We start from the raw sequence: 16,827 nt of genomic DNA on the forward strand, positions 1-16,827 counted from the left end.
CCGCAGCCGGATGCCTCAGCTCTGCCAGTGTCTGTGGGATACTGGAGCAACACACATGGAGCAAGTTCCTGGCGCTGGAGGAGTGAGGCTGACAGAAGCTGAGTGAGTCTTATTTGGCACTTGAAAGGGGCCCAGTCCTGGCCTGAGACTAAACCAATGCGTTTAGACTGAAGAAGGAAGCTGAGTCCTTGGACTTGTTCAGTCCCTTTTTATTCCTACAGATCCTGCCAGCAGCCTCCTTCACTGGGAGACCTGTGGGAAGTGTTTGAGCTCAAAGTGTACCTTGGCAAGGACCCAAGCACACAGGGTTCACGTTTAGACCTGGCACCTCACAGATGACCCAAAGGCCTCCGAGGTCCTTCTGCCTCCACAGCAGGCCATAGACACCTTTTCTCAATGGCCTTTGTATGTATTGGGTCCTTCCTGCTTGAAAGTGTTTTAAAGGAGCAACCCCTCAGAAAGGTCCATCTGCAGCAGTGGGGTTTGAGCATGAAGGTGAGTGAAAAGAGACGGGGCTGTTTCACGTGCTCTCTCACACACAGAGCATGTAGAGGGACAGTGATATTCCCAAGGGATCAAACTTGAGTGTTGTTCTCAAGGCTGCAGCAGGCTGGGGACATGCATTGCTGATGATAGGAACTGCCTCATGGCCACTGTTGGAACTGGGGAGTGTGCTGGGCTGGTTGGGGTGAGCATCAGAGCACAGGCAATGGGATACCCAAGGACCTGTTCAGGATAAGGGGCACTGGGATTAAAAGGCAGCTCTGACAGCCACTAAGTCCAGTCCTAAAGGTGTGGGAACCCCTTCCCTGTGCTATCAAGTGCAGGCTGGTGCCTCACACATGTGAATGGCCCTCTGTGGGGGAGCAATGTCCCATGTCCACAAGCAGACTGCAGCCCCAGTGTTATTGCTTCCCAGTGTCAAGTCGGTGTGTGAGCTGATCAAAATCCCTGGGCTCACATCCTTCCCAGAAACGCCAGTCAAACCCCAAGCGGCTATTCCCCCAAAGTACCAATTTTGTGGCCCTCTGTGTGTCTATAATCTATTTACCAGCATTCCTACTCCAGTATGTGCCTGTTAATAAGATTAGTAATTAAAAAGCTTGATAGGAATTGGCAAGCAGAGCTCCTCCGCCTTTCCCTCCCCTCCAAGCCAGGCTGGCGCGGAGTCTGAGGCAGGGCTGGCAGAGCACCTGGAGGAGCGAAGGCAGGAAGGCTTGGCTGGAACCTCTGCCTGCAAGCAGGCAATGGAGAAATCCCGGCCGCTATGGGACAATCCCCTGCAGTTCGTTTTTGCCTGCATTTCCTACGCCGTGGGGCTGGGAAACGTGTGGAGGTTTCCATACTTATGTCAGATGTACGGAGGAGGTGAGTGTGGTTTATGTTTCTTGCTTCCCTTCAGGCAGAGTGTGGCAAGCTTTAGATCCCAATGAGTGCTGTCTGTGCTAACATGCTATCCACTTGGCAGGGCCCAGGGCAGGCTTTTTGTTGGTGTGCAATCTCTTCTATTGCTGCTTTGTTTTAGCTATTATCTAGCGTAAGAGATCCAGCCCAACACAGCAACACTCATTCCCTAGAAGCGCAATGAAGTGGGAAGGCCCGTGTTTGCTGAAAGGATGGAGGTAGAATGAGAGATGTGGGACCACATGGTATTGATTTCTTACTTTCTTGCCCCATTGAACCCCCCTGAAGGCATCAGAAACTAGTTCAGTCCCTTGTAGCTTCACGTGTGGGCACTTGGAACATATTGGGAAGGGGAGATGCTTACACTGATTTAACTTAAGGAACAGGTTTATCATTTTGATTCTGCCATGACTGAGTTGTCTTTTATACAAAGCCTTCCTTCAGGAGGTAATAACTTGGCTGCAAATCTGCCTTGGACTTGGCTGAAACTCCTTAATCAACAGGAGTTCCATGGCTAATGGCTCCTGGGAAGCATTGAAAACAAAGGATAATTCTGTTGGGGCTCCAAAAGGAAAGCTCTTTGGATGTTTGTGTTTCTCCTAGGTCCAAACTGAAGAGAGAGGATGTCTGTATCATACAGCAGCCAGAAATGTCCTCCCTTAGAAACCAAAGTCAGTTAATTAGATTAACTAAACACCAATGTTAATAACCTCTTCTAGCATACAGCTACCACTGCTTCATACTCATGTTTTGAAGAATCCTCATAAAGAGCCTCTCTTTATAAGACAGCCCAGTTATCTACTGCTTCTTACACTGTATCTGTTGCTACAGCGTTGGACCCATCTCAGTTGTGCATTAAGTGACATGATGAGCATCTGCCCGTTTGCTTTTGGTCTGCTTCTGCCTTTTCTTCCTTCCAGGAGGGAGCACGCTGAGTTGTTTAAGTGCTTTGTGCTTGTTTTGTGCTTGTTTTGTTGGCTTGTAGCTTCCTTCTGGGATCTGGGGAGGAAAAGCCATGTAACAGTGGGTGAGGTTAGAGTAGAAGCTAGATGCTAACAGGGGGGAAGCTGTCTTAGATGGTTCAGAGAGCAGAAATGATAGCCACGATGCAATTCCAGGTGTATTATTCCTCTACATAGATGCTTTTGAGGGTGAAGACTTCATGACTTGCAGTGAAGTCCACCACAAGTCCCAAAATGCAAGTGTTCCTTGCTGCACGTGATGGGTTCACCATGGCAGACCTGCTGAGGGACAGCACAACTCAGGCACTGGGAGGCTTTGCATGGTTTGGGCTTAGCGACCATCAGCACTGGTGGAAAGTCTGTGATGTAACCAGAGCTGGGCCACTTGATTAACCTGGGGAAAGAAGAGGGTAAATTAACCCAAGGGTTTTGTGAACAGCATCTTTTGATAGGAATAGCTCCTCCTCTATTTTATCCTCCCTGGTTGAATTCCCAGGGGAGAGCAGCTCTCCCTCCCGTGAAGCCAAAGCTCCTGACAGCAGGCTTTGCTTTTCTTGTTTTTCACTCCAAAGGATTCCAAGCATCAGGACAAAACATCATTTCAGGAGCTCAAACGCTGGCTATGCCTGGCACTGGGCTTAGGGGGCACGCCAGCAACTGCTTCTTTGGCATCTTCCTTGCAGAAAAGCACAGAGCCTTGTCCTGCCCAGCAGAGCAATAAGCCCCTTATCACTGCTGATACCCAAACAGGGTATCTGCAGACCTTACAGCCTCCTACCTTTCTGTTCACTGGCACATTACCTCTTCCTCACTGCTGCCCTCCAGAGAGCTTGACCTGAGCAGAGCAGCAGGTTCAGACCTCACAGGTGCAGTGAAGTCTGTCCATGAGCAGGTTGGAATGGGATGGGTTTGCAGCACGGTGGGGGCTCAGCAAGGAAGCCCCTGGGCATCAGGCAGGATGCTGAGCAGAGGCCAAGCCCAGTGCCATGACCATGCCTGGGGCACACTCCACATGTGCCAGCGGCAGGGGGCTGGCCTGGGGGGCTGTTCTTTCAGGTGGTTGGTACCATAGGGAGCAACACTGGGTGTAAGTGAACAGGGAGGTCACAGCAGACAAAGAGCTGGTCCATATGGCTGCACTGAGGCACTTATATGAGGCATTTTGGTTCTACCCTTTAGGAAAAGTAACAGGGAGAAGATGGGGGGCTTGGAACTAGATGAACTGCAGGGTGCCTTCCAACCCTAACCATTGGAACAGACATCAGGAATGAATTCTTCCCTGTGAGGGTGCTGAGGCGCTGGCACAGGGTGCCCAGAGAAGCTGTGGCTGCCCCATCCCTGGCAGTGTTCAAGGCCAGGTTAAACACGGGCTTGGAGCAACCTGCTCTAGTGTGAGGTATCCCTGCCCATGGCAGAGGGTTGGAACTGGATGATCTTAAGGTCCCTTCCAACCCAAACCAGGCTGGGAATCTGTATCTGCATGCAAAGAGGGTGCAGAGCAAAGGGCAGGGGGTTCATCCTGAGCCCCCCTAGATGCAGGGGGATGCTGGGGTGAAGAGCAAGCCTGAAGGCGCTTCTCCTTGTGCAGTGTCAAAGCCAACTCTGTACACGTGGCAGCACTGCTGGGAGAGCCTAAATCTGACCCCCCCCTCCCATGGTACACGGCAAAACTCCCTTGGGTGGCTGCGGGGCAGCTCGCACCCAGCCAGGACGGAGGGGGTGCGAGCTCTGAAGGCCCCGAGAGCACAGGAAGTTACCTAACAGAGTAACAAAGGGGTTGTTAATAACGGGGAGCCAGGAGGGGGGGAGATAATTCCCAGCATAAACAGGATTATTGCCCAGTGTTTATTCCCAGTTCCTTGCCCCAGTCACTGCCGGCGCTGCACAGAGCCCATGGCCAGGAATGTTAATGCCGCAGATTAAAGCCTAAATAAGAGATGTTTACGTCAGTATCTCTGGCTGGCTGTAAGCAGGGGAGCAGGAAGGGCTCCCTGACAATCCCGGGCTCGCCTCAGTCAGCAGTGTGTGCTGAAGGGAGCCCCGAGTCCAGGACAAGGGTTTCTTTCCTTTGCCAGCTAAAGCACATCCTGATGGCCAGGTGGGAAGGTCCTTCCTGCTCCCTCATCCCCATCCCTCATCCCATGCCTTCCACAGGAGCATCCCTGGGGCTCCCTGTGCAGGGATGAGCAGGCACAGGGTGGGAGAAGGCTGCGTGCAGGCAGGACCTCTGGGGGAAAGCCTGCACAGGCTCAGTATGGGGAAGGGGAGAGGGTTTGTTTGGGGTGTTTTTAAGCCAGGACAGACATCAGCAGTTACTCAGAGCTCTCCATTCCACACGTGCTTCGCTGTTACTTTTCCATTGAGTGCTTTGGCCATGCACAAAGTAAATCTTTCCCTCGGCCTCTTTCTGCCACTATCCTTCACAGGGGTTGGCCGCAGTCAGTTACCCTTTAACAGCCCCAGCCCCCAGCATTGCTCAAAGGGAAGCATCGGGGCAGCGCTGCCACGCACACTTTAACAGCAGAAACCCCAGCTCTGCCAAGGGCCCTGGCACGTTCCCCATGCCCAGTGCCCACCGGCTGTGGGACCCCACCGGTGAGATGGGGTCGAGCTGGGCTGAGCCATTCCCTCCATACACAGGGTGCGGGGCAGGACCCATCCCCAGCCAGCTCCTACCGGTGTGATGGGACCACCAGTGGTGATGGTGTTATCCTGCTGCCCATCTCCTCAGTGCCATCTCTTGGGTTTTCCCTGCAGGAGGCTTCCTGATCCCCTATTTCATCATGCTGATTGCCGAGGGGATGCCGCTGCTCTACTTGGAGCTGGCCGTGGGGCAGCGCATGCGGCAGGGCAGCATCGGTGCCTGGAAAATCATCAGCCCCTACCTCTGCGGTGTCGGTACGTGCTCGGTTTGCATCCTGAGCTGTCGGGGCGTGGGGCACGGGGGTGGGTTCTGGGTGGAGGAGAGCTTTGCCTTGCACAGAGAAACCAGGCAGGAGCTGGGGTTTCACTGGGGCTCCCCAGGCTGAGCAAAGCCTTTCTCCACGCACCTCCTGGAACACGTTTCCCCTGTCCCTTGTGGGACACTGGAGCCAAACCCCAATGCACTGTGCAGGGTCCCTGGGCTCGGAGGTGTGAATCCCCCTGCCCTCAGTCACCGTGTGAAGGCCAGCACTGAACCCAGCCCCTGGGGCTGCCTGCACTGGGATTTGACCCCAGGAGCAGCTTCCCAATAAGCTCCACACTGCGTGATCAAACTGTACCCTCATTTCCTGCCTTTGCCTATCATTTACTGATCGTGGAGTCAACCGGGTTGGAAAAGCCTTTTAAGCTCACCCAGTCCAACCATTCCCAGCACTCCAAGGCCACCACTAACCCATGGCACTGAGGCCTCGTCTCCACGCTGTGTGAACACTTGCAGGGACGGTGACTGCAGCCCTGCCCTGGGCAGCCTGTTCCAATGCCTGAGCACCCTCTGGGGAAGGAATTGTTCCTCAGCTCCATCTAAACCTGCCCTGGTGCAGCTTGAGGCCGGTTCCTCTTGTCCTGTCCCTTGTTCCTTGGGAGCAGAGACCGACCCCACCTCACTCCAACCTCCTGTCAGGCACTTGTAGGGAGCCATCAGGTCCCCCCTGAGCCTTCTCTTCTCCAGACTGAACCCCCCAGGTCCCTCAGCCGTTCCCCATCACACTTGTGCTCCAGGCCCTGCACCAGCTCCATTGCCCTTCTCTGGCCCCGCTCCAGCACCTCAATGTCTCTCTTGTAGCCCACTCTTAGCTATGTTATTATGTTATTAAATTACCCTGATAACCCAAACTATCATTGGCTTCAATGCACATTTTTAAGGCTATATTGAATATTCACCCTGGAGTGGCTGAAGTGTAAAATCCAGGGCAGGACGGCTCTGAGGGGAGCAGGAGGCAGCTGCAGCAGTGGGGGTGCACAGGAGACCCCCCCCATGGCCACTGTTATGGGGCCCTGGCTGTTTTGGGGCGTTGCCATTGACCAAGCGCCTTCCTCCGTGCCCTCAGGTGTTGCCAGCGTCGTCGTCTCCTTCTTCCTCTCCATGTACTACAACGTGATAAATGCCTGGGCCTTCTGGTACCTCTTCCACTCCTTCCAGGTGAGTGGGCTCCCGGCAGCAGGGCTTGGCCTTGCCGTGGCCACAGAGGGTCACGGTGGCTTTGCATTGGTGCTGGTTGTTGCATGGCACTGTTCTCAGCTGGGAATGGGGGCCCTAAAAGCTTCAGAAACCCTCCCAGGGCCTCTCTGGAGGGAAAAATGAGGCCATGGTGTCCCCTTCCAGGGGCTCCCCGGGGGCACTGGGGTGTCTTCTCCTCACCATGTAATGAAATGGAGATCAGGGACAGTCCCATAATGGCTTGCTCTCATGTGCCTTGGTGGCCCTGGTGTCCAGCACCACAGGACGGGTCTGTCTGAAGGCAGGGGAGACGGCTGGCACTGGGGGAGACTCATTCCCGGGTTAGAGCATCAGAGAGGCTCAGTCCTCAGGGAGGAGGCCATCACCCCCAGGGAAGAGGGTCAGGGCAGGCCTTGGGAGCACAGACTGCAGCACCTCCGTGTCTCTCTTGTAGAGAGGGGTCCATCCCCAGCCCCAGGCAGCACAATGGGGACACGAGCAAGCCCTGGGCAGGAACCCCCCTCACCATCACCCCCGCTGGCAGCCTGGTTCTCCCTGTGTGCTGGCAGCAGGAGCTCTTCCTCCCTGTCCCTCCCTCCCAGGACCCCCTGCCATGGGCTACCTGCCCCCTGAACCGCAACCGCACCGGCTACGAGGAGGAGTGCGAGAAGACGTCGCCCACCCAGTACTTCTGGTACCGGCAGACCCTGAACATCTCCCCCTCGCTGGAGGCCAGCGGCAGCCTGCAGTGGGAGCAGGCGCTCTGCCTGACGCTGGCCTGGCTCGTGGTCTACCTCTGCATCCTCCGCGGCACCGCGTCCACCGGCAAGGTGAGAGCTGGGCACAGGGACTCTGCGTCAGGGGCTGTAGCGATAGGACAAGGGGTGATGGGTTCAGACTGAAACAGGGGAAGTTCAGGTTAGATCTAAGGCAGAAGCTCTTCCCTGTGAGGGTGCTGAGGCACTGGCACAGGGTGCCCAGAGAAGCTGTGGCTGCCCCATCCCTGGCAGTGTTCAAGGCCAGGTTGGAGCAACCTGCTCTAGTGTGAGGTGTCCCTGCACATGGCAGGGGCTTGGAACTGGATGATCTTAAGTTCCTTTCCAACCCAAAGCAGTCTGGGATTCTATGACATGGGGAGGATAAATGAGCGGCTGTTACCTGGGGTTATGGCATCTCCCCCAGCCCCACTGCCTCTGCTGCTCTGTTAGGTTGCAACTGAAGGAGATTCAACCAAAACACTGAGTCATATTGATAAAAATAACCCAGGAAAGTGCTTTGAACGCAGCCACCCCTGCTCCAAACCCAGCCACCGAGCTGCTGGCCCTGCAGGAAGCCACCCAGCACAGCAGTGCTGCGGCAGTGGCAGGAGACATCTCTTCCTCCGTCTCTGCAACAAGAAGAAGACATCAACCAGGCATTTTCAGTCACTTTTTACTCACAGCAGAGGTTATGAGGAAGGGGGGAGGAAGCAGTGTCCCGGCTGAGCCTGCACTAAGCAGCGAGCTGAGGGCTGTAATCCCCAAATCGTCTTAGCCAAGCACAGGAACCAAGGGCCTGTAAACTCGGAGCAACCTCTGAAACCTGCTGCAGCCCTGGGGCAAGAAAGAAACAGTCAAGGAGCATTGAACCAGCAGGAGCAGCACTGGGTTTGGGCGGTTTGTTTTAATGGGTGTCAGGTAGGTTTTATGTATGCTCCTGGGTGAGCCATTGGGGCACATCCAGCAAAGAGAAGGCAATGGGATTCTCCCTTTTTTGTTTCGCAAGCGGCTTTTTCCAACATGGACATTGAACACTTAAGTTCAACTCCAGGGGGTGAGCAAAAGCTCATAGAAGTCAATGGAAGGATTTAATTCCACCCCCATCTGGGTTACATGAAGTTAAGAGCCTTTTCCACATCTGAGTTAAAGGAGCTTCATTCAAGTTTGGTTCTGGCCTTCTAGGAGGTCTGACTATAGCAGATGAGCTCTGTCTTATGCATTCTTTAGACCAAGGTATTTCTCCTCCTTCCCCCAGGTCGTCTATGTAACAGCCTCCTTGCCATACTGCGTTCTCATCATATACCTCATCCGAGGATTAACCCTTCACGGAGCTGTGAATGGGCTCATCTACATGTTCACACCAAAGGTACACTGAACTGGTCAGGAAATGCTATTTGTTGCCAAACATGTAGGGTTGTTAAAAGGTGGTGCTGCTGCTTGTGCTTGTATCGAGTGTTTGCAGCAGCAGCTCAGGTCAGGCAGCTGGAAACCCCGAATGGGAATGGCTGGAGGCTGTTTTGACACAGTGCTCATAAGCTGCTTGCTTTCTCCTGCCCAACAAGACCTGCCCATCAACGTAAGGCAGAAGCTCTTCCCTGTGAGGGTGCTGAAGCGCTGGCACAGGGTGCCCAAAGACGTGGGAAATGCCCCATCCCTGGCAGTGTTCAAGGCCAGGTTGGATAGAGCCTTGGCTGACGTGGCCTAGTGTGAGGTTCCAACCCATGGCAGGGGGTTGGAACTGGATGATCTTAAGGTCCTTTCCAACCCTAACCACTCTGATTCTATGCTTCTATAACCTGTAGTGTTACTGTCAGACTGAGCAGTAACCCTGCCCCAAACCCCACCTCTGAGCTAAACCAGGCGCACAGGGCAGCGCCAGACATCCGTGTGCAGCCCCACACCCCTGCTCCACACATGTGCCTTTGCAGCTGGAGCAGCTGTCGAACCCCAAGGCATGGATCAGCGCTGCCACGCAGATCTTCTTCTCTCTGGGGCTGGGCTTCGGCAGCCTCATCGCCTTCGCCAGCTACAACGAGCCCAGCAACAACTGCGAGCGGCACGCCATCATCGTCTCGCTCATCAACAGCGCCACCTCCATCTTCGCCAGCATCGTCACCTTCTCCATCTACGGCTTCAAGGCAACCTTTAACTACGAGAGCTGCCTGAACAAGTAAGCCCTGGCATTCCGCTTGTTTTCCACCCCAGCTGGGCAAGCAGAAGGGGAGAGGGGAGGTAAATAAGTAACAGCGTGGAGCGCTGCCAGCGCTGCCCTGAGATCACCCCTGATACTGCTCTAATAAAGCTAATGGGGCTATTTAAAGTGATGGAGGCTGAGATGAAAGGTCATAGGAAGCTTGACTTTCGACACCTGGTTGTGCCAGGTCAAGAGGGTGAGTTTGTGCTGTGGAACCGAGTGTATAGGAACGCTAAAGGAATCACTGTCAGAGACAGCAACAGATGTGATCTTAATGGAAATTTCTAAGTGTGTGATTCAACAGAATCCGTTACACACAAGATGAGATCATGTCTGGATTGGTAATGGTTTATACAGGATTAAAGTGATTTACACAGAGTGGAATTGAAGTAATGTGTATAGAAACTGAAGGTACAAAGGAGTAAGGGAGACCTTCCTTCCTGTTGAGTCACAAGGTGAGTAAGGGAGACCCTCCTTCCTGTTGAGTCACAAGGTGAGTAAGGGAGACCTTCCTTCCTGTTGAGTCACAAGGTTCAGACGAGACCCCCTTGCTTTGGCTGGATTTAGACTTAGTATCAGACTTGGCCAATGGTTTATGTCTATAGGATGACACATGCAATTTAATAGAAGTCTGTGTTGTTAAAATGAATCACAAGGTTTCTAAAACACTAGAGTATTGAAGCTAATGTACACGCACTTACACATAAGTATCTAAACTCACACAACACAGCAAGATGGAGCTGTGTGGATATACAGATGTATAGATGTTAAAGATTGCCCTTGGGTGCAGTGACAAGTGCTATTACTGGTATTACTATAGTATTATATTGCTAATAGTATACTCATGTGAGGTTTCTCAGCACTCTCAAGGGGCAAAGGTTTGAGAATCAGTGAGCAGCAGTAATGGCCCAGGCAGATAATCCCCCTATGTCATAAACTTTGGGGGTTTAGGGGCTCTGAGAGGTGTCCCACAGTCCAGAAGAGCTCAAAGGGGCTCTCTTGGCACCACTGTTTATAGAGGGTGAGATGATTGCCTTTAGTCAGTGCAAATTTTCATCCTGGTATAATGTCTTTGTTGGGAATGATTGACCATCTCCAAAGAGCTGATATGCCAAGGGAGTGTCCAGGCCTTCCTGTTATCTGCGTGGTCCTTCCTGCCTTCGTTACGTGATTGGAGTTAATGGTCAGGGGGTGTCCAGACATCCAACTCCATGCATTTATGCAAAGGCTAATGGGAATTCTTGGGGAAGCAGAGGGGTCCAGAAGAGAGTGGGGGGATGGAGCATCACAGTTGGCTTGGGCACAGCTTACCTGGTCCTGGTGTGTGCTCTGGTGGGGGCTGTGGGCTTATTAATAAAACATGGAGATGCTCAGATCCTTCCCTTAAGGCTAAGCCCTGTGGCAGGATCTCAGCCTCCTTGGCAGTGATGCTCTGCAGGTGCCCAGAGCCTGCAGGGTTAAGCTCTGAGGCAGCAAGCTGTCACTCACAGCCTGCACAGCAGCAATTACACTCGTACTCCCATCTTGATGGCTTTCAATCTGTCTGATGATGAGCAGAGAGGAAACGGAGCTGCTGATCCCTGCTTGTGTGAGATCAAAGGGGAAGAGCTACAGATCAGCACCCAAAACACCTGCCTGGGAGCAGCAGTGTGAGTGCAGGAGCTGCTCCCTCTGCAGCAGAGATGAACACGAAGTCACTCAAGTGCCAGCACGATGCTCCTGCCCAGGGAGACCAGAGCCCTGGGGCTGGCAGAGCAGCCCATGGGGATGGGGCTCATGGAGAAGGGGATGTAAAACCAACCTCAACTTCATCCCTTGGCCCGTAAGCCAGGATTAAATTCCCATGATCTTTCCAGGGTGATCCTGCTGCTGATCAACACTTTTGACCTGGAGGAAGGCTCTTTGACAGCGGACAACCTCAGTGAGATGAAGGACTACCTCATGGCCACGCACCCGCGGGAATATGCCTGGTTGTCACCACAGCTTAAGAACTGCAGCCTGGAAGCTGAACTAGATACGGTGAGTCAGGTCACCCACTCCTGTCCTCACACCCAGCCCACGCAGCCCCACGTGAGGCTAGGAGCTGTGGAGGGGCTCGTTCCCACACCTCAGAGTGGGATGGGATGGGACAAGGGGGCACTGGATCAGCCCAGTAAGGGGCTCACTTGGGTCATTAGCCATAGAGCTGGGTGTCAGTGCTGTCCTGCTGGCTCTGGCTGAGGGACAGGGCAGGACATGAAGGTTTGGGATGGATGCTGAGAGTAGCATGACACCATTTCCATGCAGTGCTATTAAACCAGCACAGATCTCATCTCCCTCTGCTGTGCAAAACACCACGATGGGTGGATTTTGCTGTGGCATAGGGTCAGTCTCTTATGTCCCTATTGTTATGTCCTTTATGGAGCTGAGGAGCTGCCCATAACTCACTTCTTGTCCCCTTCTCACCATCAGGCTGTCCAGGGGACGGGGCTGGCGTTTATCGTCTATTCCGAAGCCATCAAGAACATGGAAGTGCCCCAGCTGTACTCTGTGCTCTACTTTGTCATGCTGCTGATGCTGGGCATCGGGAGCATGCTGGGAAACACGGCTGCTATCCTCACACCGCTCACCGACAGCAGGGCCATTGCCACCCGCTTCCCCAAGGAGGTCATCTCAGGTGAGTGCCCACCATGGCACAGTGCAGGCCACCAGCGAGCACAGCTTTGCTGTCCCACTGCTGTTGGGGGCTCCTCTTTGACATCAGGTGGAGCAGGGAACACCAAACATGCTGCCCAGCCTGGAGAGCACCTTCCTTCCCTTGGGAGCTCTCAAAGAACAGTGCCCAGGGCAATCATGGCTGTTTGCACACCCCAGCTCCCTCAGACTGCTGTCTACTGACCAGTGGCAAAGGGCCAGGACAAGTGTCAAGACACCTGCATTGAGTGGCTGAGAGTCACATCTCCAGTATCCCAACTGTGAGCCACCTCAGCCTTTGGCCAAAAGCGATAAACATTTCCATTCAGGCGTGGAAATCAGTTGTCCCACCTGAAAACCTGTTTTAGCTGGATGCCCAGCAGTAACCGCAGATGCTTCACGTACATAGAATCACAGACTGGTTTGGGTTGGAAACGATCTTAAGATCATTCAGTTCCAACCCCCTGCCACACCTCACAGGGAAGAACTTCCTTATATTCAACCTGAACTTCCCGTGTTTCAGTTTGAACCCATCACCCCTTGCCCTATCTCTACAGTCCCTGATGAAGAGTCCCTCTCCAGCATCCTTGTAGCCCCCTTCAGACACTGGAAGCTGCTCTGAGGTCTCCACGCACCTTCTCTTCTCCAGGCTGAACAGCCCCAATGTTCTCAGCCTGTCTCCATTACAGGAGGTGCTCCAGCCCCTGAGCATCCTCGTGGCCTCCTCTGGACTTGCTCTCCATGTGACAAGGCTGTAGCCAAGACTGTTGTCTTGACCCTGTTGTGGTGATGTGCTGTGACGGCAGCTCTGAGGAGCAGCAGTTTAAGGACATACCAGCAGAGCCACACACACATAGAGATGGGCCTCTCCAAAGGGAAAAATAATCACTTTCTCCTCTCGGAAAGCTGCTTCCCAATAGGAATCACCACAAATCCCATGAGCTTTGGTTTTCCAGGTGTAACAGCAGGGTCCCTGTTTGCCCCCCACAGGTGCTGTGTGTTTCATTAACTGTGTGATCGGCCTCATCTTCACCATGGAGGCTGGGAATTACTGGTTTGACATATTCAATGACTATGCAGCCACCCTCTCACTGCTGCTCATCGTGCTGGTAGAAACCATCGCGGTGTGTTACATCTATGGGATAAGAAGGTAAGAAAGAGCTTGAACCCTCCTTTCTTCACAGTGGGCTAGCTGGGGGAGTGAACACAGAATAAACACCTCCTCGGGTGAGATGTTTCTGCTGCTTGTGGTACCCACAAGGTGATGGGGTCTCCCCTGCCCTGCAGTCCCCTTCCAGTGCCTTGGGTTCAGGGCTGTGTGGTGTCCAAGCCGTACACACAGATCCCTGCTCTCACCTTTGGTCTCCAGGGCATCTTCTGCCAGAGATGCTCCTCCTTTCACAGTGATTCAGTGTGAGCACAGTGCTGGCAGGTCTGCTTTCAAAGATCCACACATTTCCCAGGTCAGCCCTTGCGGGTAGAAGCAAGATTCAGCACCAAGGTTTTAAGCAGCAGAGGTGTTTGTGCTCAGGGCACCTAAAGGGAAATGCTGTAGCATTTGCATTGTTTGCATGCTAGCAAACTGGTACCTACATTGGTATTCCAGCCTTGATGAGTTCAACGCCTGTGAGGTGGATCCAGGCTTCCTGTGTGGCTTTAGGTACCATTCCCAGCATCTTCCTCAGGGACAGTCAAGTAACAGTGGTGAGAACAGAACAACTCAACTACACCACAACAAGTGGTGTCTTCTACACAGTACTGAAGCATCACTGCTTTTCTCCATTTCCTTACATCAAGTAATGGTCTGAACTTGGACTCGGGACTTTTCCTGCTGTACCTATATCTAGCTAACTCTTCCTCAGTTTGGGATCCTCTTGGAAGCCTTGCTCTCTTGATTTCATTCTCACTCTATGATCCCACCTGAAGAACAATACCTCTCTTCTCCTTACTTTTCTGGTCAACTGTCCTCCCCTTTCCCATCTTACCTATTTAATTCTGTAGGTGGCTTTGCAATAACCCCAATCAAGGCATGGACTGAACATGTGCAGCTGTTCTCAACATGTGCTTATTGTTGGTTTCTCCTTACACACAGATTTGAGAAGGATCTTTACACCATGGTTGGACGCAAACTCAACTGGTACTGGAAACTTATGTGGGCTTTTGCCAGCCCTTTGCTAATTATAAGCCTATTTATATTCTACCTCACCGACTATATCCTCACGGGAACGCTGCAATACCAAGCATGGGATGCCACACAGGTAAAACAGTTTTGGGTTAGGGGTTGTTTTTAAACTTCCCTTAATTCCTGCACGGAACTGAGCTTTCTTTAATAGTACATTGTTCCACAAAACTGCCTTCTGAAGGGGGAAGCTGGAGCCAGGGCCATGCCTTAATGTTGTAGAAAGGTTACCCAGGGAAAATGTGACCTAGTACAATGGTTGTGTAAAATGCAGTCATTTCCCTCTTGAGTCTTGATTGTACATTTGAAACAGTAACATTTTCTTAATGTTGAAGACCCAAATAACATTTTCAAACTATAAAGAGAAAAATTATTTTCAAAGTACAGTATTTTGAACAAAATCACAGAATCACAGAAAAGTTAGGGTTGGAAAGGACCTTAAGATCATGAAGTTCCAACCCCTCTGCCATGGGCAGGGACACCTCGCACTAAACCATATCACTCAAGGCCTCGTCCAACCTGGCCTTGAACACTGCCAGGGATGGAGCATTCACAAGATGAGCGGTGTTTCAACAGACCCGAGCTGCTGCTGGAAGAAATAATAATTACTCATACTAATTATTATTGTTTCCATAATTACCATACACATTTTTCTTCACAAAACACTTTGATACAAGTTCTTCACTGTGAGGGTGCTGAGGCGCTGGCACAGGGTGCCCAGAGAAGCTGTGGCTGCCCCATCCCTGGCAGAGTTCAAGGCCAGGTTGGACACAGGGGCTTGGAGCAACCTGGTCTGGTGTGAGATGTCCCTGCCCGTTGCAGGGGGTTGGAACTGGATGATCCTGATGGTCCTTTCCAACCCAAACCAGTCTGGGATTCTATGAATGCTGAGCTGTGTATTTATCACAGTGAATTACAACTGGGTAAGTAATCACTGTTTTCATAATCTTTCCTGGTAATGTTCCTAGCACACACAAATTAAGACACATTTTCCTGGGACCTGTGGCAGTCCTGGCCTGGTGACTGGGTGTCAGCATGAGCCCCCAGGCTCCAGGAGAGGAGCACAGAGACCTGACAGAGGTCAGGGCCAAGCCACCTCATTAAGAAAAATCAATCAAGCCCAAATCTGCTCTTTCCCACAGCTTGTATAAGTGAAGTGTTCCTCAGTATTTCTGTCAGCAGCTCTGGTTTTGTTAATTTTAAGCTTGTAGGGTTGGACAAAGAAAAGTATTGAGGGCAGCGCTGGTCTCTGTGGGTGTCCTGTTCAGAGCTTTGCTCCAGACCCTGCTACAGAACACTGATAGAATAACCCCAAATCCAACTCTGCTTCTCTCCCTTGCAGGGGCAGCTGGTGACAAAGGACTACCCAGGCTATGCCCTGGCCATGATCGGGCTGCTGGTGGCATCATCCATCATGTGCATCCCCCTAGGGGCACTAGTAACATTTATAAGGAAGAGACTGAAGAGGGAAAGCGTTTCAACCACTGCCTGAGTGCCCACAGCTGGATTTGGGAAGACCTTTACCCCCGTCGCCAGCAGATGGGCACTTCTGGAAGACAGCAGCAACCATTATTTGTAGCAGCTATTTCTAGAGTTGAGAATTGTGGGTGCTATATTGACCAAAAAGTGCTCTTAGGAGGTTCCACAGTGGTTTGGAAAAACAAAGAGCTCTTCTGTAACACGATGAAGCTTTTAAAAAGGCCTCTGTGAGAGAGGGGAAAACACAAGAGCAGCTCACAAAATGCTAGCATAAATTAACCAGCACATCAACCCACTATACAAGGTTAGGTAGTTCTTTCCCTCTGTTGTAACACTGCCTATGAGGAAACGTGAGCAACCAACTAAGCATGTTCTTGTACCAGTGAAGACCCTTACTATTCCAGAAATCCACTCCTAAGCATGCATGTTATTTGGAATGACATGTTTTTACCAACAGATGCAACTGTTGAAGTCTTGCAATGTGAATGTGATAATCCCCTTTCCTACAAGGGAGAAGTCAGCAGGATGGTACTGGAGATAAAACGTGGCTAAAACTGCTTCTTTGCTACTTGTGTCCAGCAAAGCAGTTTATATGTACATATACATACATAGATATACATACACATTCATGAGCTGCAGTTCTCTCACATCCAGAAGTAGTAAACTTTCAATTCCAGTATGTAACTGTGCACTGTGCTGTACTTTGTGTTTTCTAGGGATACACTTTAAGTACACTGGAAGAAATCTGTGCTAAAGCTGCTTTACAAGCCCCACCAAACAAAAGTAGGATTAGCTTTGCCAATGTTCATGCCCAGATATACTCTAATCGTGAGCTGTAACAATCCAGCTGTTCCACAGACCTGGTTCATTTCCCTATGTGACCATTTTATAAAGAAAGCAACATGTTTAAATTGTAAGCTTCATGTAATAAAAACCAAGTAAAATTATAGGTGTGACCTTTAAAGAGGTTACTCTGAAGAACATTAGAGACACTCATGGGATGTGGGTTCTTAATACAGTGTCTTAATGATGGAACC

General features: G+C 51.8%; 1 protein-coding gene across 1 annotated transcript; it reads left to right on the forward strand.

Annotated features, from left to right (window-relative positions):
* Positions 1–1,152: 1,152 nt before the first annotated feature.
* SLC6A20 (solute carrier family 6 member 20) lies at positions 1,153–16,737 on the forward strand. The gene is made up of 11 exons (XM_061374826.1): positions 1,153–1,368; positions 5,124–5,264; positions 6,398–6,489; positions 7,110–7,337; positions 8,521–8,631; positions 9,194–9,435; positions 11,316–11,478; positions 11,911–12,115; positions 13,123–13,282; positions 14,225–14,390; positions 15,654–16,737. Exons 1-11 carry the CDS (start codon positions 1,248–1,250, stop codon positions 15,801–15,803), a joined length of 1,779 nt encoding a protein of 592 aa, XP_061230810.1. The 5' UTR covers positions 1,153–1,247; the 3' UTR covers positions 15,804–16,737.
* Positions 16,738–16,827: the final 90 nt, after the last annotated feature.

Source organism: Neopsephotus bourkii, unplaced genomic scaffold (assembly GCF_033783945.1).
Source record: "Neopsephotus bourkii isolate Nb327-2 ecotype Australia unplaced genomic scaffold, CSIRO-AGI_Nbou_v1 NB_1655, whole genome shotgun sequence".
Classification (NCBI taxonomy): domain Eukaryota; kingdom Metazoa; phylum Chordata; class Aves; order Psittaciformes; family Psittacidae; genus Neopsephotus; species Neopsephotus bourkii.

Excerpts from the sequence above, each read along its gene's own strand:
- SLC6A20 (XM_061374826.1), top strand. The coding sequence starts at position 1,248 with ATGGAGAAATCCCGGCCGCTATGGGACAATCCCCTGCAGTTCGTTTTT. Across the intron at positions 8,632-9,193 it reads TCTACATGTTCACACCAAAG|CTGGAGCAGCTGTCGAACCC; the intron begins GTACACTGAACT and ends GTGCCTTTGCAG. Across the intron at positions 9,436-11,315 it reads TACGAGAGCTGCCTGAACAA|GGTGATCCTGCTGCTGATCA; the intron begins GTAAGCCCTGGC and ends TGATCTTTCCAG.